The following is a 20053-nucleotide window of genomic DNA, read 5'->3' as shown; positions in this document are numbered from 1 at the left end:
TAGCAGGTTGGGAGAAGCCAGCATAAAGCAGATGGCTGCCAGTATGTTTAAATATGTGTTTAGTGCCATCTATTCAACAATGCCATTTCAAGGTCTTGCAAAGTGCCCAGCCGTGGTGGACCAACCAATGGTGACAGTGGAGTGTCCAAGCAGGCAACTTCATATATCACCTTTGCCACTTCCCTGACTGTAGGCTGACAGGGAGGACTTCTATATTGGTGAATAGTCATCATGTCATGAGGCATAATCAATTTGAACTGATGTGCACAGTTCGAAAACGGACTGTTTCATTCCAGAGCACACTTCAAAAGTTGTATTAGGTTACACTGTACCATTCAACAATACACTATCCTGCTTTAGAAACCACTGCAAGCCAGTTTGCCATTGCTAAGGTTTTTTTTCCCCCCTTTGCCAACTCTGCAAGTAGCCATCTTTACTCTTGGCCCTAATTGGCTTTAATGAATGATTCCGCATCCATGGCCAAGGAGGAGCTTTTGACGAGGCAAAGAGACAGAGGAGCAGTGTGAGTTAATAACCCACCACCAGATCCTATTCAGTTTAAATTATAGTTTTATTATGCTTTGATTAACAGTAAAATGTGCATGTCATACTATATCAATCAAGAGCATTTATCCTGTGGATTCATTGTTTCATTATTACATTATTTGTGTATTATTTATTCATTTATGAACACATTCCACTTTCTTAAGGCATGCAGCTAAAACAAATGAAATGTAATCACAGTTTTTCATTTGGGATGTGCAGTTATGAGCAGGTTGTAACTTCATTAGATTCACATTTAATGTATATAAAGAATCCTCAGCACCTATATAAGGATCTTTTATATGCAGCTTTACTGTTATGCTGACGTTTGACACAAGTATTAAATGCTTTTCTCATTACATTACCTAAGTTAGCAGACGCTCTTACCAAGAGCGACTTACGAATAAGTGCATCACTATGCTAAGAGTAGTTATCGCGAGGTCAGTAAGATACTGAGTTAAGTGCTAAACTAGTGTAGAGTGCTTTTTTAAGCGTATCACTCTTGCCCTGCACTGTCATCAATCACAGATGAGACTGGCTCCTCTGCGGAACCAATGGCTGGGCATCATTCATCACATTGGATCAATGTCCTCTCAAGCCTTCCCACACAGCAGCCAGTGTAGGGGTTGGCATCATTTGGATCAGAGGTGTGCGGTCTCAATAAAGGGCATCATACAATGAAGGAGAACTACAATGTACAATAGTCTGTGAGTATGGCATATCTTTGTGCTCTGTAGTGTGGAGAATGGCACCAATGCAATGCAATGCAAATGCAATTCTTAACTTTTCAAAAGACTTTTTAAGACTCTTTCAGCATAGTGACAGTGATCTGACTACAAGAGTGCTTTGACTTTTTCTTCCGAAAATAACTAAAAGAAAACTTTTGGCACTTTAGGACGTCAAACAAGGGGAAACAATTCCCAAAACTAAGCGCTATATTGTTTGGTTTGCATGTTTTAAATCAGTGCTTCTCAAAGATGCAGAGGTGGAGGTTTGGAGCATTGCAGGACACATACATTTAAGGAAAATAGATACTTGCATGATGGTGTAATCGGTTCAGATGCACAGCAGAGAAAATTAGATTAATAAGTTGTTAGCTATCACTGGCATGCACATGAATAAGCATTGAAATGCATGTTCAATTTCTTGGCGTTCTCTTGTTCGAGGCCTTGCGTTGCAGGGCAGATGCTTGTGCGGATGTGCAAGGATGGAGCCGCTGGGCCTGGAGGCTCAGGGGCGGCAGCGCTGGATGAAGCGAGGGTAGAGGCACACGTCCCGAATGTGGTGCCTGTTCAGGAGCCAGGTCAGGAACCTCTCCAGGCCCAAGCCGTACCCCCCATGGGGGCACGTTCCGTACACCCGCTGCGAGACACCGAAATTAAAAAAAAATCACACATCATGCCCACTGCCGAAGAGTCACCCGCTTCCCTCACTTTGACGTGTGACATTGCAGTCACTTCAAGGGACGCTTGGACTGACCATTTCAGTGTGCTGTTGGGTTACCTAATCTCTGAGAGGAATGCAGTCATGGTGGCTTTAGGGTCAGATTTAAGAAGAGGTTTTCTTTAGATGGCCACTGTTTAATAGCTCTGTTTGCATCTCACATGTCATATTTGAAGGAAGAAATGCTCTGTGGAGCTTGGGACAGAATTTAGGGAACCTGTCCTTAGCGCAACCAAATCCTAAACGGCAGGACAACAGTTCATTCTTCCTTCTTTAGTGAGAAATATTTGAGTAGGCGAACATGACATGACAATGTTGTGTTCGACAGGAAATATCAGTATAGAAACTATCCCTAGCTTCTCCTATCTATTTACCTTTTACATTTCCACATTTATCAATCTTAGGCCCTTGCTTGGACAAATGACTACTGGGCACCTAGCTTTTGGATACACACCTGGTCTGTGTACCAGTAGTAGGGGGTCGGATCGATGCCCTCTCTCTTGTATCCCTCCAGCAGCTCCTTGGCGTCCCAGATACGCATTGACCCTCCGACGATCTCTCCGACGTTGGGCATCAGCACGTCCACCTGGAAACACACATCACTTCAGCGACTTCCCAGAAGCCTCCTCTGGCGCCACACGGGAGAAAAGGGCACAAGAGCCTCGCTCGCGCACCTCGTGACTACATTCTCAGGCCTTTCGTTCATTTACACAATAGCTGGATATGATTTTGTGGTATGCTCAAAATCTTAGGAACTGAGCTAACTGGATGGAAAACTGGGCAGCCAGATAACAGCACAACAATAAAGTGTTTGTAGACTGCAAGACAAAGCAAGCTTGAGACAGATTTTGTGATAGGAAGCTGTGGACTTCTGGTGCGTAAGCTGAGCTCTGATTGGCTGTGGAAACTGACCGACTCGGTGAGGCGGCGGTCCTCGGGGCAGCGCTGCATGTAGAAGGACTTGATCTCGGCGGGGAAGCGGCACAGCAGGATGGTCTCGTTAATGGTGTCCGTCATGTACCTCTCTGGCGCCTCCGGGATGTCCTGAAACGAGAACACAGACAGGTGGTGACCAGAGGCCCTCTCTCCACGGCAACCACATTTATTCTCCCTTCCGGTGCTGAGCACGATGGCCTCGAGGTGCTTCACGATATTTTTCTCCATGGGTGCGAGAGAGTGTTTTGCCCAGGGGCTACGGCCCCTTCTTATAAAGACATCTGTCAGCTGACAGTTCTGTTTTTGGTGTACATGCTATACCCGCTGTGTCATTTCTGGAGCTGGGAGTGAACTAGAAAGCCACTCAACAAAAGCGGTCACACCTCTCCAAACTCGTAGAAAGTGCCGTCGTCCTTCTTGACATTGTGTTCTTTCAGCCACTTGAGAGCGTCGGTGTAGTTCATCCTCTTGAAGGGCCTTTTGGGGGGCTTGAAGTCCTGTATGAATGGGGGACATTCTGTGAATTTCATCCAGGGTCTTCTTCATAAATAACAAGAAAACAGGTTTAGTTTCCTTATGGTTTACTTACACACCAGCTAATAAAAAAATGCTAAACATCTAAGGCTTATACAGCAGTGGGAATTACCCTGCTTGTGTGGTAAAAGTTGTAATTTGTATCCCAAACTCAGAGAGGCACAGAATATTTGTGTGAGGTGAGCGCAGTGGAAAAATAAACGCTGTGAACATACTGGGTTGATGTCGTAGAGCAGCGGGGCAGCCGGGGACTTCAGAACTCTGTCCACCACATCACACACCAGGTCCTCCAGGCGACTCAGAAGGTCCTCGTATGAAATGAAGGGGCATTCGGCCTCTATGTGAGTGTACCTGCGGGTTACATTATTACATTATTTGGCATTTAGCAGATGCTCTTATCCAGAGCAATGGATAAGCACAATGTTACCCATTTATACAGGTGGATATTTACTGAAGCAACTGTGGGTTGAGTACCTTGCCCAAGGGTACAACAGCAGCGCCACTGAACCAGGAACCTTTTGGTTATGAGTCCTGCTCCTTAACCACTATGCTACACTTCTGCCCCTGGACAGAGGATCAGGGATTACAAACATAGGCCTTTTCATCTGTGTGAACTAGTACCACGAACCAGGAAACTGGACTTCTATGTACATCTCTGCTTTTGTGTGAGACAAGATTGCCTGCCACGTTGGCTTTGCCTGGCGGTGGGCGGGGCTAACTGGCAGTGGTTTGTCACAAGAAAAATGGATGGGAACACTGTGCTATTTTTGGTTTGCTGTCCGTGAGTCACGGCTCTAGCTTCTCCTTCCTAGCGTTACAAAAGTTGGAAACTGCCTGGATGTTGTCCTGAATTACTTGACAACTGAGAGGAATGCTGTCCAATTGTGGCCTGGAGGGAGTCCGTCATAAAGCGAACAGACGCATTAGAAATACATGATGAAGCATCTCTTCTGATCACTGGTGATGGGACTATTTCAATAAAGGGACAACTCACTGGCTTTTGATATGAGAGCGCACAGTATGTTTATGAGAGTTGTGTCTGCAGCTGCGCTAAATGGTGATCAGGGTGTACATCTGAGAGCCGTACTCACTCGGACAAGTGCCGGCGGGTGCGGGACTGCTCGGCACGGTAGGACTCTGCGATGCAGAAGGTGTCCCCCAGGGCTGGGATGCACGTCTCCAGGTACAGCTGGGAGGACTGGGTCAAGAAAGCCTCCTCGCCGAAGTAGTTCAGCTTGAAGAGGGTGGAGCCCCCTTCCACCTGGGTCTGGACCAGGGTGGGCGGAGTGATCTGAGGAAACACAGCAGACCCCTGTTTCTCTCTCTTGACTTTCAGCTACCAATAAAAAAATCACAAAGAGTGCTGGGAGGCGTGGCACAGGGAGGCACAGGGAGGGGCTGCTCTCTGTCCTGGTCCGACTGTCTCTCCACAGTGCAAGAGGCTTTCAGGACCACAGACAGCAGTACCGTAGCTTCACAGACAGGCACATGCAGGGGCTGTTAACTACATTATACTGCAACTCAAAATCATCACAGGTGTAGCTTGTTGCCTTTGTTAGGCCTGCTGTAGAAGACTAGCCTGCTGTCAACTCCCATCTGGTGTTCAATGCTCCTATCTGTCTAGCGACTGCTCTACTGATTGTGAGTTTTAACTAACTAGTGTATGCCATTGTTTGTTTCTCCTTACGATAAAGTGGAATAAAGCAGTCACTTAGAGTCCCTCTCTGGGCAAGTTACTTTGTCCATTCACCACCTGACACTTTACTGGAAATCAAATAAACTGAACATACATAAATACCACATATATGTAGCTGCGCATCAATTTAAAGCAGGGGTGTCCAAACCTCTCCTGGAGGACCCCTTGTCCTGCATGTTTTAGATCTCTCCCTGCTCCAACACAGCTGATTGAAATGATCAGTTTGTTATTCAGCAGCTTCAGGAGTTCATACCGAGTTGATCATTTGAATCAGCTGTGTTGGAGCAGGGAGAGATCTAAAACATGCAGGACAAGTTGCCCTCCAGGAGAGGTTTGGACACCCCTGATTTAAAGGCTTTGCAGTCAATTTAGCCTAATGCTAATTCAGCTTATTCGCTGTAATGAGAGCTCCAGCTATCCTGCTTCCGCAGAAGGTCAACTGCTCTGTGTTTGGTGCGTGACCAGATGGCAGCCTTCCTCTTGGACCAGCTATCCTGATTCAAGCAGCTGATAGCACTGCCTTATCAGCCTTCAAGCCAGGGCAGTGAGGGCCACGGGTCAGCTGCTGTTTCACTGTTCCTCAGCACTTAAATCACTAACTATTTGAAAAGTCCCCGCCACTGGCTTCCCGATGTAATCGGGCAGCCGTTTGGAGAGTTACAGAATCAGCATCTGATATTGTGATATTTTGCTAGCTAGCTGGTAGTGAAACTGTCATTAAATAATGAAAACACCTTCATCAAATGTTTTCATACCAGCTCACCACATTGTATCACAATGTTATAATTGAAAAATGGCTGACTATTTGACTATGATGCACTTACCCCATTTATGATGTTATGGTTTAATTATTTTGTAGTGTTCAGAGGTAGGTCTGTACCTGCTGTTCATCTTGTTTTAGACTGGTCATAAATGGTTATTTTTTCCATCAATGTCAATGAGGTTTTCCCACACAAAATTAGGCAGCACTTTAAGCTCTGACAACATCACCACCATTTTTCTGATGTCAACTATAGTAAACCCACTGATCACTGCTGATTTGCAAAAAATGTTGCGTAACTGTCTTGTGTACTTCCCCGGTGCAACAAACAGGTAAATTAATTCAGATTTCTCCTTTATCTCCCGAACAAAAGCGCTCCTGAAGCAGACGTTGCACAAGCACAGCTCATGTCCATTTAAAAAGAGCTCTTGACGCAGTGCTGCAGGATGTTTTGCTGCCTTTGCACGGCTTTCATTGGGCCTAAAATGGACCCTCACCTCACAGTATCCACGGTCAAAGAAATGGTCCCTGAAGCACTGGGTGACCACGGAGCGCACTCTCAGGATCTTGGACATGTTCTCCCCGCGGATCATCATGTGCCGGTTGTTCAGCTGGACGTCGACGTCCGACTCCTCGTTCACCAGGTTGTCGGCGCCCCCTGCTGGTGCCAGGCCCACCAGCTCCCAGAAGTCGCAGTGCAGCTCGTGGCCCCCAGGGGCCTACGGAAGGAAATGCCAAAATCACACTGAGCATCTCCCGCTTCATCTTAATTTTGTCACATTACTGCCTTTCTAATTCTCTATGATGTTTTTACACATAGAGTGTGTGTCCTTATGGACAGTAACGATTCATAAAGAGGACCTTACTTTATTATGATCGTTGTTTTCAGTTCAGAAAATCGAAGTAATTCAACAGAAAGCTGTCCTCTTAGAATGTGTGATGCCATTGCCTCATAGGGAACATTCACACCGCTATGTGCTGATCAAAGTCTTCACCAAATCCATGCTAGTCCTGTTGTAGCACGTTAGCAACGCACTGTGCAGCTCTGTACAACACCAGCTGCGTTTTAATCCTGAACTTCACAGTGAAAACACGGAGCTACATGCTCTGGTACTTCGCAAACGTTTCCACACAAACCTGTTTTCCTTCTGGCACGGGTTTCAGAGTTCCGTAGAGCGCGACGGTACTTTCAGTGGACAGGACCAGGCCGTTGTAGCACTGACACTGTAGAAGCAAACCAAACAGCAGCGTAAAATGACATTGTTCTTTCACGCCCAAACAATCACCTTAAATTTTCTGTACTCAGCCATGTAGCAAACAGCATGTTTAATGAAGTCTAACGACATCTACAAGGAAAGCGCGCAGCAATTTTGCCAATTCGTTAATGTGTCCCAAAAATGGTCCACTGTTGCAAAATATCTGGAGACACCCCAAATTACCTTTCCAAACTGTTAGGATGGCCCTTAGCAGAGGCTGTTGGCAGCCAGCTCTGCTGGGCAGCATTTAAAAGTTTAAAAGTAAGACCCTACTGAAATTTGAGGTTTGGGTGCAAAAGTGTCTTTGTAAGCCCAGCAGATGAACCTACTGGTATGTTTTTATAATTGCTAAATTGTAAGTTCAATTGATTGTAAAGAGATTTTGTAAGTGTTAACAATAATGAAATGATTCCGTCAATATTTGTGTAAAAAACAATACACCCCGCCAACACACAACATGTATAAACACACATACACACCTTAGTCAATACTAGTGTAAAGAAGTATATGTAAAAAGTTCTGCTTAGCAAAGAGATTTATTAATATGACACAAAAAAACATCGGTAAAGCCAATGAAAATAGTGGCGTGAGGTAAGGGGATGGAAAAGACGTTGTAACAGTCTGCTGTTCATTTTGTCCTGCCTCTTTAACAGTTTTTATAAACGTTGCTGTACATTTGTTCAGAGTGACGCGAACTGTATAGAATGCTGGGAAACCGTGTTTCTTTCCTTTTGGGATGTTGCTTGATGTTTTTTCATCATGTGTAAAAAACTCTGAAATACACAGTGGGCCATCATCTCTAATTACAATGATTTCTTTATTAACCGCTGAGGTGCATTGCTACTTTACGGATGTCTCGCCATGTTTTTTATGTGCTAAAGTCCCCACTTAAGCAAGCGAATGGAGTTGCAAGTGCTCCTAATCTTCCTCACCTTGCCCCCATTACCTCTCTAGCTAACAAAGACTGTCACAACATACCAGCTCATCCGTGAGAACAGACTGAAGAAAGCCTGTTCCATCTCTCAGCACGATGAACAGCAGGTTCTTTCCTGGAGAGAAAAAGCATTGTCAATGCATGTCAATGTAAATCAGCTGCAGTCGCAATCCAACTTCCATCTTACGTAGTGTTTCATAAGCTTTCCTTAACTAAGCTAACTGGCAAACAAAAGAATACTTTTTTCATTGTATTATTCACCTTGTTTATTTCTAACCCAAAAACTCATGTTGTGAAAGTAACAAAAAGACTTAACGCAAAGTTGTGAGCAAACCATAAAGCAGGAGGAATTAATTGCTCCCTAGGTGCAAATGCAAATTAATTTTATTAATTAATTACACACTCCCTGACTGAACTGTAAGCAGGTTACTAGGTTTTACTGCATATAAATGTCAAACCCTTAAACTCTAAATCAATCAACTTGCACTTTGTAGAGACTTAATTCACAAGGGATCTACTGCCAAGTGGCTGACTTGGAAGTTGGCACCTTGAGGGCATGAAAATAGGATTTTGAACACCAGGGTTCAACTATCACACTGCATCTGTCATGATGGATATAGACTATAATGGATATACTCTTTCAAAGACTAGAGTTGTCTGTAACACACAAGCTCAATGTCTGATGCTCCTTTTGGACTATACATATACATGACCCCTCTCTCTACAGATTTAAAAATCTCCAACTAATTTCCTGAAATTAACCAAGAATTGCACAGTGCACCCTCACCTTGTCTCCGCAACCTGTGGACCCATCCAAACACCTTGACTCTTTGCCCCTGGTACGATCCCAGCTCGCCAATCTTTACCTAAAAGTTACAGCCATTTGAAGTTTTAACATATAGGCAAACACTAACAGCCATCAACAGCAGCTACTTAATTGAAACAAACGAATAACAAGACCATAGTCCAAGGTGACCTCAGTCCCTTAGTTATGGCAGGACATGTAAAGGCATTTTCAACAAAGTGAAACAGAAGAACTAGGGCAGTCGATCTGACTTTTCAGAACCTCACCGTTTTGGGCTGTGGCAGGCTGGGGTTGTTCTTGATGACGACCTTCCTCGCCTCCTCCAGGTTCTTCTCTCGTCTTGCGGCGTCTTCTGCCTGTAGACCAACGGCAGAGCAAATGACATTCCAAACCATCAGAGAGGTAGAAATGAACACCAGTACATACCTTTATTAACTCAGTGAGTAACTCAGTGTTCTCTAAGATCCACGGATCTCTGGTCATCTCTGCAACTCTCACAAAATTTACTGGTGCCGGTGACTGGACCAGAGCTAAATTCACCCATGGTTTTTTCACGAGCCAATCAGCTAGTGGTGGGGATGTACCCCTAAAACCTGAGACCCGTCATGGTATTTCGCTGCTCTCTCACTCCATACCTCTCTCCTCTCTTTCGCCTCGTCTTTTGCACTTTCCTTCTGCCACAGTTTTTTCGCATTCTTCAGCTGGGTCTTTGAGATCACGGCCCAGCGCTGGCAGAGACCAAGTCGAAAATCCACGTGAGGAAAGCAGAGAGGGAAACAGAATATTTAGCGATGACCTCAAAGGGACGGTTGTACAATTCCAGCTCTGAACAGCCGTTTTCATTTTTGGGTTCGCAGCTTACCCCGCCCTCTGTTTGTGAGTCCACGTAGATGGTTGGAAATGGTTCTTTTCCAGCAAATGCCAAAGCCTAGGAGAGACCCATTATTCAATTGCTATTACATAAAATTGAAAATCAAGATTTCACCATTCTAAATATGGGCATTAAATGACCAAGTGTAAATACAGTACCGGTCAAATGTTTGGACACACCTACTCACAGAAGGGCTTTTCTTTATTTCTATTATTTTCAACATTTTATAATATTAGTAAAGAGATCAAAATTATGAAATAACATAAATGGAATTATGCAGTGACCAAAAAAAAACATTAAATAAATCACAACTATCTTAGATTTCATATTATTCAAAAAAGGCAAAAATCTTTTTTAAAAATTAATTTTTTGGAAAGAAATTCACACACAGGCATTATCTTCATTATTTATATTTGTCTAACAAACAAATTTCAGGCCTTTAAGCATAAGCCTTTTGATCAAAATGTCTTTGAATGCATGTTTCCCATTATCCTAATCAGGTGTGTTCAAACTTTTGACTGGTGCTGAATCCAAATGCGGGCAGTAAGGAGGCAGTTACAGTGGATACAGTCCGCTGAATGTAAAGAGAAGGGCTTACCGCAATGACGGTTTTGAAAGGCTTTCCTTCAGTCCCATCTCCACCCTGGTCACTCCCCTTACTTTCTGAGACATACAGCTCCCCTACAACAGCAGAAAAACCTAGCATGATTCACCACACTAATGAGACTGGAGTCACATAATTCACAGATCTATTAGAGTATCAGCGCATCTACTCTACTGGAGTACTAAGACCTTCTAAAGTTATTAAAAAAATGTTACATTTTTCTCCGCTGGCTTCCCAAAGTTGCACTTTCTTTATTTTGCTAAACTGTTGTCATTTTAAAAAATTCTCTTTTTCATGAAGGGGGGGGGGGTGTCATCTTATAATCTAGTTTTATATTCAGGCCAATTCAGTAAAACTCAAGGGGAACCTTTAGGACCTAAAACAGCTTTCACTTTCCACTTATATTCCTGTAATTGTTTGATACAGCACATTCCAAAAATGTAGCACAAATAACACCCTTTTATTGATCTCTGACAATGACACTGTAAAATCATAGCTCAATATTTGTGAGCATGGTAGACTGTCCTGGATGAAGGTAATAATATAACGATAATGACTGCTGAGGCAAGTTACAATGGCAGGAGGCAAAGCAGGCATGAGGCCCACGGTCACACAAAGTCCAACACAGGAGCTGACCTGTGCAATCAAATATGGCTCTGGGGGGTAAACAGTAGGGGAACTAACCTGAGGTGAATTAGGATTGTCAACATTGTCACTTAGGCATAATTGATTTGTCGTTACTGTCTTATTATTTGTGGTCATCCGGCAAACATATTTAATTAAGATTAATTAACTATTTAGCCTATTTGTCAAACGTTTACTAAGCTGACAAAGGCACAGGTTAACGGTGTATTTACCATAGGTGATGGAATTACTGTTAGCAGCTAGCTAAGCAAACCATGATGTATGATATGGCGCTGCCTTGGTTGTATTAGCAGTGGTGATGGGACAGACACAGTTTACTGAGGACACAAAATATTTTTCTTTCATTCTTATTTTTTTAGCTATTTTACTTGATTTTATTTATTTTGCGCTACCAGGCTGTGAGACCTGGCAGGCACTGTGAAGCTCTTTTCCTGGAAACAGAACTGGCTGCAAAGAAAAGAAGACTAGACTCTGTGGAAGTGGAAGTTTCTCTCATTTTCCTCTCAGTGGGATATTGTTGTTTGGGATATGCATTTCATAGATAGGTATACACACCTCTTCATGTAGCAATTTTAGATACATAGGCCTAGCTTAAAAGACATATATACTTTATTATTTTTCGGTGGTAGTTATTTTGTTATAGGTTGTATATGTCTTACAGGTTTATTATTTATTCATGCCTATTTAAAATCCCACATTGATCTGCTGAGCACTGAAAGGATGGAAAAAGATTGCCAGAAGATTCTGTAGAATGCTTCAGTTTCCTTTTTATTTTTTAGTGCTAGAGTAGAGTCCAAGTTGATTTCACTGCACTAAAATTTCCCATAATCTTCACATGCCAACCAAGCCCAAGGTCCAGAAATGTTGTGCCTAGTATTTGGGCATGAAGGTGTGCTGGGATTGCTGACTAAAATGTGTTGTGAAAGAGTAAGTAACAGTGTTCTGTTCAATGAAGATTCAGCGACTGCCCTATATAACGATAATGACTACTGAGGCAAGTTACAATGACCAGAGGCAAAGCAGGCACCAGGCCCCCATTTGCACAAAGTACAACACAGAGCACTGAAAGGATGGAAAAAGATTTGTGTGACCAAATGATATGGTTCTGGGGGATAAACGGTAGGGGCACTAACCTGAGATGAATTAGGATTGTCAAGACTGTCACTCAGGAGTAAATGGATTGTTGTCACTGTCATACTATTTGTGAACATGCAGCAAGCAAATGTCTACCCCTTCCAGTGGCATCACTTGATTGAAAATCAATCCAAAGGATATGCAAAAAGCCGCGAATTCACGTGAGCGTATTTAATTTGCTTGCCATTTTCAATGGTGATCAACGTGAAAACGAAAGTGCAATGTACTTCCCTCTGCTCATCGGATGCTCTTCTCCGGAACAACGTGGTTTTCCCACTTTGCCTATATTTTCGGTTTCAATGGCAGAAACATGCCTGTTTGGGCATCACAGCGCTCCGCAGTGAATATCACCACACGCCCAACTGGGCTGCGCAACATACACCGACGGAATAACGCAACATTCAAAATCGGACAGCGCAAAATACACATTATTAGGGTAATCCAATATATCCAACTAGAAATCGCAACCAAGCTATTTTAACAATACAGCACGCCAAAATGGAAAGCGCGGGATACCCAACTGAACGGTGCAACATACGCGTCTGGTTCATATTATATACACTCTTTTCACAGCATATTCTTTAGTGAATTCATTACGCTCGGTGGTCAAATGGTTTTTTTAATTATTATTAAGCGTTCGTCCGGTCAGCACAAGTGGACAGCCCCAGACATCCACCTGGATCGCGAGACTTCATCTTTCGGACACCGTATCCTCAAGTATCTGATCAGTTAGTGCGACATACCCAGTTCAGTTCAGTTTCGTCAAGAGGTTTTGCAGCCCATATTCATGCACTATGAACAGTAATGGTCCTCAAATTGTTTGCACGGCTTGGCTCAGGGATGGCACGGCGTTTTTGGGCAGCGATTGGATGAATTTCAAGAGCCTAAATTCTGTTCAGCAGCACGAACTCCTTTGGGGGAGAATGGGGTTGGTTGTCACATGGATTGGTTACCACAGTCATTAGATCTCGGTCTGTACAGGGCGCTGTTAAAAAAATTTGAAATTAAAATTTTCAGAATATGGGTCAAAGGTCACCTACTAAGACATCTAAGCAGCAAGACATTTGACATTGAGGTGAGAGGACTTTTAGTGTTTTTCATATCAAAATGTACATATCCAGGTCTTCAGTATATGTCTTCTAATTTCTCAAACATCGGGTTTATAATAAAACAGTTATTATCATTAAAAAGTGTGAAGGCAGAGCTACAATTCAGATATTTTTTTTTCTTAGCTACTGTACAAAATGTGGTTGTTAGCTTTGCTGTTAGCCAAAAACTCCAGTTGGGGTTGCTTGTCATTCTCTTTGAGGTTGGTTGTCAAATGTGGAGCCCTTCTCGATTAGCCGCCCCAAGGAGACATGGCTGCAATGCATCCTGGGCAAGCAGTGGGCACACAAGGACTGCACACCTGGACAGCCAGTGTATATTTGTCAGAATTGTGAATCTGAATGTGAGCGTGACTGACTGACTGACATAGGGACATTAAATATTAATTAAATGAAATATTATTGTTCTTATTATTGTTATATAATTAAATGAAATATTATTGTCCTTTGTATTGTGCTTTATGTTGCATATAAGGACAAAATACATTTATCAGAATGATTTATACTGTTTAAGTTCCCCTGATACAGGAGATGTGTTACATTGTTGGATTTCAATTGAAATTAAACTTTTAAAATTAATTTTTAAGATTGACTCCATTTTTTATTTTTCCCCATTAAAATAACATTGGGACAACCAACCCCATAGGTTGTGACTACCAACCCCATGATGGGGATGGTTGTCACAAGTGCACAAGATGTACTTAACGATCCACACCTTTTGGACAGAATAAGACTAAGGACAGTAAGGTCACTCCTTGCTTACCTGAGACTTTAGGCTTCCGTTATACATTGAAAGGGAATCTCTTAAGGGTACCGTTTTTGAGGGATTTAGATGTGAGTAAAAAATGTGACAATCAACCCCGTTCTCCCCTACACTTGGCTGGTTTTCTTGCACAGCACTGCTTCCGCAGCTGTAATACCGAGTCCTATACTTCAATTACACAGGTTGTTAAACTTGCTCACTGTTGTGTTCAATACGTACTGTCTATAGACAAGTGGCACACACGTTGTTAACATCGGACGCATTTTTCCAACAGAAAGCACAACTCGTTTTCTTTAAACCTAACGTTAGCTAAACGTCCATGATCTCTAATAAACTTTAAACGACTTAATGGATCAAACCCCCGATACATACAGGACATGATCAAGACCTACAAGCCAGTAGGAGCGGTGTGCTCTGCTACCTCGGGTCGCCTCCGCGTCCCGAAATACAACGGCAGCATTTCTCGGACCCGCCTCTTCTCAGTGCTTGCTCCACACTGGTGGAAAGAGCTTCCCTGGGTGCCTTCAAGAGGAAGCTGAAAACTTCAAGCTCTATCTCTAGTCTACCCTCCCCTATATCTATAATATCTATCCATATTTTCTATTTAATATAAATAAATAAAGCACTCTACACTAGTTTAGCGTTTAACTCAGTATCTTACTGACCTCTTCTAATACTTCTCGAAAACTACTCTTAGCATAGTGATGGATAAGAACGCCTGCCGAATGACGTAATGTAATACAATAAACTGACTAAAACGAAATTAACTTCAGCCTCGTGTGTTAACAGATAGGTGTTTACATGAGGGGTTCAAAACTCCACTTGTAGGTCGCCTACAACACACAGTTTAGCTTGCTTCTCTGACTGTTGCGGCAATCAACCTATGATTTTAGCATCCTACAAAGGTAGTCACATAGCTAGGTCTGATGGCTGTAAGATAAACTATAACTAGCCAGATACCTCACCTGAGTAAGGTCTACGTCACGAATCATGTAACCTTAATGTCTTCCTACTAGCAAGGTAACTGCGAATGCCATGCCACTGACGTGAATATAAAAAATCAAATTATTTGCAGCACTTATTTGCAGGGAATTGCAGCACTATAGTTCTAATTGACTAGATCAGCTAAACCGCAAATCTGAAGCACGTTAGAAACCAGGTCGATATGAGAAATGATGCAACACCCTGCTAAATTACGATTACATGGCCCATAGAAAAGTCCATTTTAACTTACCGACTGAAAGTTCTTCCGCGTTCGTTTCTAAAGACATTGTTTTGTTGAAAAACAACAGCTATGAATTTATGATAATTTCTCACTGAAGAAATCGCTCACGAATGTATCACTTCTTCAAAATTTCCTTGTATTTTACCATAGACCTATCAGGAAAAAGGTACATCGAACAGATTCGAAAGTTTAGCTGGTTAAATAGTGTGCCATATGGCTCCGCCTTGGTTATATCAATACTGCGGATTGGACATAGTATTAACCAATAGAGTGCAGAAGATGGAAAAAAGAACAAAACGAAACTTTATTTCTCTCACTTACGACTGGCGGGCAGCGCTGCCTAACAGGTAGCAATGTGAAATCTCAGTGACTGCAATTTGCCACTACATAACGGAACTCCTTAAACATGCGCTTCCATGGGGAAAATGAAGATATTGAACTTCATGTCAAATGGTGTTTCATTTCGCATGTGTTACTTCTAACATCTACATAGGTTTGGATTATAATAAAGACACCAAAACATCATACAGATTTAAATTGCGAGACGTCTCATTGTGACCAAGTGGACATACCATTTCATTCAAGCAGAATGGATATTATGACACCTAGAAACAAATCTAGCTAAATCTGGTAGCCTTATGTGACATTAAAACAGCATCAGCGACTCCCATATATCAAAATGTCCATGCAGACGTGGTTTAACATTGCTGCGATTAAGAATGGATATGCTGCAGCCCTGCCACCCAATACTGTTTTATTCAACTCTACATCACTGTATGGATGCGAATTTCTTCTGTACAGCCAAGTCTTAATTACTCTGAAACATAGATGGGTGGGAAGGAATAAAATATTGCCAGAAGCGTCTGTAGGAGCGTATGTTTTACTTTTAATTTCACTTTGCAATATTTACATAAAAAGATAGTTTGTCATTTAGGGCATGCATTTCTTAGATACATAGGCTACGTATTGCCCTTCGATTTCTAGAGAGATCCCTGAAAAATAAACAGGGATATATTTTAAGTTATTGTTTCACTGGCATTATTGATATCAACAGATTGCAAAAACGATAATAAGCTATAATAATAAGTTAAAGTCATGAAAGCCTGAAACAAATGAGAGTCGTGTGCCTCTGAATGCTGTCAATCAATCACTTGAAAGAAATTGTCACGGCGCCATCACCGATAATTCCGTGGGGACAGAAAATATATGAAAAATATTCTGAGACTTAGGAAATAAGCCAGTTGGTTAGCGGTTACATGCTTGCAATCACAGTCGAATCGCGATAAGTAGTTAGGTACTAAACCAATGATGTAGGCTACTACGAAACGCTGTCTTTGTTTTATTGCCAGTGCTGACAGGACAGTGACAGTGCAACTAAAGATGTAACAGAAATGCTTATCGTTTCTGCGTTCCGCTGCGCTGCCTAACCGGCAGCACTTTCAAAAACCGCCGAATCTATTCTAAACAATATAATTGCTTCCATAAAATCCAAGTACACATTACCGCAGAAGCCAACGCGGAGCAGGGAGCCGCGTCCTACAGAGGCGGTGTGCAGGGGCTGTGATGTGTGTTTCGTTCTGAAGCACGGCTGGCTCGGAAGTAAATGAAATAATAATAAAGAAAAATGCTAGAAGGATCTGTTGGGGCCAAAGGTTTTGTTCATTCGTTGTATTATTGGTTTATCATTGTTATGTCTGTAGTGATCACACCGTGGCGTTCACGTAAAAGTGTAATGGATACTGTAAATGACTATTTAGCCTCTCTGTCAAATGTTACCGTCAACGATACATGTTCTGACAATTGCATGATCATAAATGCATCTTTCCATTAAAGCGAGTGTGAGGAAATTCAAACGAGGATAACTGCTGGTCACCTTGCCGGCTAGCGCGCCAGCAACCAGTGCTGTATTATTACCCTATAGCGCTGAATAGCCTATACCCGAGCAAGTGGCATCCAGCGATACAGTCTTATCGAGGAAGCAAAAAAAAGCAGGTTTAGTCAGACCGAAACCAATCCCTGCGGGAAAATGATGCAACACACCGCACAAGTTAACAATACTAAGCTGTATTTGACAAAAACACAGGTTAACTGTGTATTTACCATGGTGGAATTACCGTTACCAGCTAGCGAACAAAACCATGATGTTTGATGTGACGCTGTCTGTATTCGTAGTGGTGACAGGACAGACACAGTACACTGTGGACAAAAACAATTCTTCCTTTCTTCTTATTTTAATTTTGTTATTTTAGCTTATTTTGTGCTTCCAGGCTGTGAGACCTGGCAGGCATCCTGAAGCTCTTTTCCTGGAAACAGAACTGGCTGCAAGGAAAAGTAGACTAGATTCTGTTGAAGTTTCTCTTTCGTTTTGCTCTCAGTAGCATATTGTTGTTTGGGATATGCATTTCCTGGGCCTGACATTTTTAAAAGGCATGAAAGTGTTCTGGGACTGATGAATAAAATGTATTATGGAAGAGTAAGTAACAGTGTTCTGTTCAACGGGCAACTGAACATTTGATTCTCCAATCTGTTTATTCCTTTGATGTAAACACCTTACCATCTAAATCCTTTGTAAACAAACAGTTGCATCCCACACATATGAACTGCTCTGTTTTAAGAATTTTTATTATATGCTGTCGCCCCCTCCCCCCCACCCCCCAGACACTAGAGGGCGAAATAAAGACAGGAAGTGGGGTCCCTGTCTGGAGGAGTCCGCCTTGTCCCAGTGGGGTGTAATGAGTTTGGTTCCACTCACGCCAACTTCCAGTCATTGTCTGCAAATTACATATCTTAGACTCAAACCCAGGTGTGGGCTGTAGGGCTTAGCCTGCCATGGAACAAGTACCTTAACTGAGTGAGCCACTCACATGCACTGCTTGACTGTGGATTTGTCTTCAGTCAAAGGTGCCCCACTGGTTTGTATTAGGTTTCTGTTTCCTATGTTCTTCATGCTCTCCCTTTCTTAAGACTCAATGTTTTTTCATTGGTAGGAAGCAACAAGTGAAATTTCGCTCTACTTAAGTATTATGTTACATGTGAGTGTGCCTAAAATGATACCTATGAGTGCATTGCTTGATTCTCACAAGCGCAACATTTAAACAGCGTTAGTGTAGGAATGATTCTGGCTCTCTGGGACTGCTGATGAGAATGTGTTCTGTCAGCAGCTGGGCATCAAGGAGATATGGACCCCCAAAGCTAAGGACTTGTAGAAATGTTCAGTAGAACGCAAGGGTTCCAGCTAGTGCACTCTGCCTGGAAAGACAAGCAGGACTGGGATTTGCGACTGCCCCTGTTCACCCTGCCAGCAGAGGCATAGTGCAGAAAACTGCCTATTATACTCTAGTGTTATTGATGCTTTGGTTGGAGCTCTGGACCCCACCCTCCATTGTCTTCAGCCAAGTGCTCCATGCCCTTGAGGCTCCTCCTGGGCTCGACTTCAGCCACCTTCTCCAGATCTGGTTGGAAACACTCACTGAAGCTCCATGCATGGGACCATAATACATCCTGGAGTGCTGGAACAGGCAGCTCAGGTGCTGTATCAAAGCTGCCTTTTCCCTAGGGGAAGAATTGCGGTGCTGTGATGTGACTGTTTGGCCTTGTATCCTGGCAACTGGGAATCTGTCTTGCACCACCCTGATAACTGCCTGCACCACGTTTCTACTGCCTACCATACCACCATGCCCACCTTCACAGCCCATAGTCCATCAGTGGTGAGCCCACCCCCCCATCTGCGGTCACACCTAGGCTACCTGCTACCTGGCCTCATCATCAACAACAGCTCTGTAAGTGCTGGAGAGTGCACCCAAAGTCTCTATGCATTATTTAACATGGGAGTGGGTAACTAAGGAAATAATTACTCTTATTGGTTATTGAGTATTAGAAAGTGGAAATTTGTTTGTAGTTTATATATAGGATAGAGGACAGTCACTCATCGCTCTATTGCCCCAGTGGTTCTAATTTGTAACTGTCAGACAGTAAGTTTGCCAAACAAAGGGATCCTGGATAACACTCCTGGAGTGTTATTCCACAAGGTATGTGGCTGGAGTTACACTACAATCAGAAGCTATTTGCAATAAACAGATACTGAATCAATGTCGACATATATATGTAATATGTGCACATATTAGTTTGATAGCATTTGGTGACAGCAAACTTTAACAGGTGGAAGAATAGGCTCTAACTTCCAATGTGATACTGTAATTCATTATGTGTGATGGTATCCCCATTCACATTTTCCCATTAGTATTGTAAAGTATTGTGACAAGGAACAGGATGAAATCAAATGCAGAGATAACTAGAGACACAAGGGATTTGGTTCAAGAAAAATAAAGTTTTGTTGTTGTATTGTTTTGGGTTAAATATAAAAGGGTTTGGAAAGATCACATTTGTGCTCTTTCCTAGTCTCCTGTATGTGAATAAAAATACTTAATAAGTTTAGTAGTTTGATAGTTAAATAACTGGCTAGTTCTTACCGCCACATATGTTCATTGTAACATGAGAAATAACCATCAAAGAGATGGCTAAGTTGTATGCCTTCACTTTCATTACCTCTAAATGTAAGTACTCCGGCCCCCTAGCTGTTGTTTTGGTGTTCTCCCTGTCTGTCAATGTGGTCCATGTGCTTTTGTTTACTGTTCCCATGTGTCCCCGCCCACTTAATTACCTGATCTCCTCCACCTGCCTGCCTGCCCACCTTCATCCCATCTCCTCGTCACCCCAGCCCTATATCTACCCTGCTTGTCTCTGTCTTGTTGCCAGTTCGTTGCAGTGTCCCCTCCTCCTCCTCCTCCTCCTCCTCCTC

General features: G+C 42.7%; 1 protein-coding gene across 1 annotated transcript; it reads right to left on the bottom strand.

Moving 5' to 3' along the window:
* Positions 1-1319: 1319 nt before the first annotated feature.
* LOC118777629 (asparagine--tRNA ligase, cytoplasmic-like) lies at positions 1320-18950 on the bottom strand. Its single transcript, XM_036528734.1, is given in 15 exon segments — positions 1320-1905; positions 2441-2572; positions 2899-3030; positions 3306-3419; positions 3672-3807; positions 4548-4747; positions 6410-6631; positions 7050-7136; positions 8147-8217; positions 8890-8968; positions 9174-9263; positions 9543-9635; positions 9770-9835; positions 10377-10504; positions 18938-18950. Coding segments are annotated over 15 exon segments (1695 nt in total). The 3' UTR covers positions 1320-1773.
* Between the last annotated feature and the right edge of the window lie 1103 nt (positions 18951-20053).

This window comes from Megalops cyprinoides, chromosome 5 (assembly GCF_013368585.1).
Source record: "Megalops cyprinoides isolate fMegCyp1 chromosome 5, fMegCyp1.pri, whole genome shotgun sequence".
Classification (NCBI taxonomy): domain Eukaryota; kingdom Metazoa; phylum Chordata; class Actinopteri; order Elopiformes; family Megalopidae; genus Megalops; species Megalops cyprinoides.
This window is presented reverse-complemented; position numbering and strand designations above follow the sequence as displayed.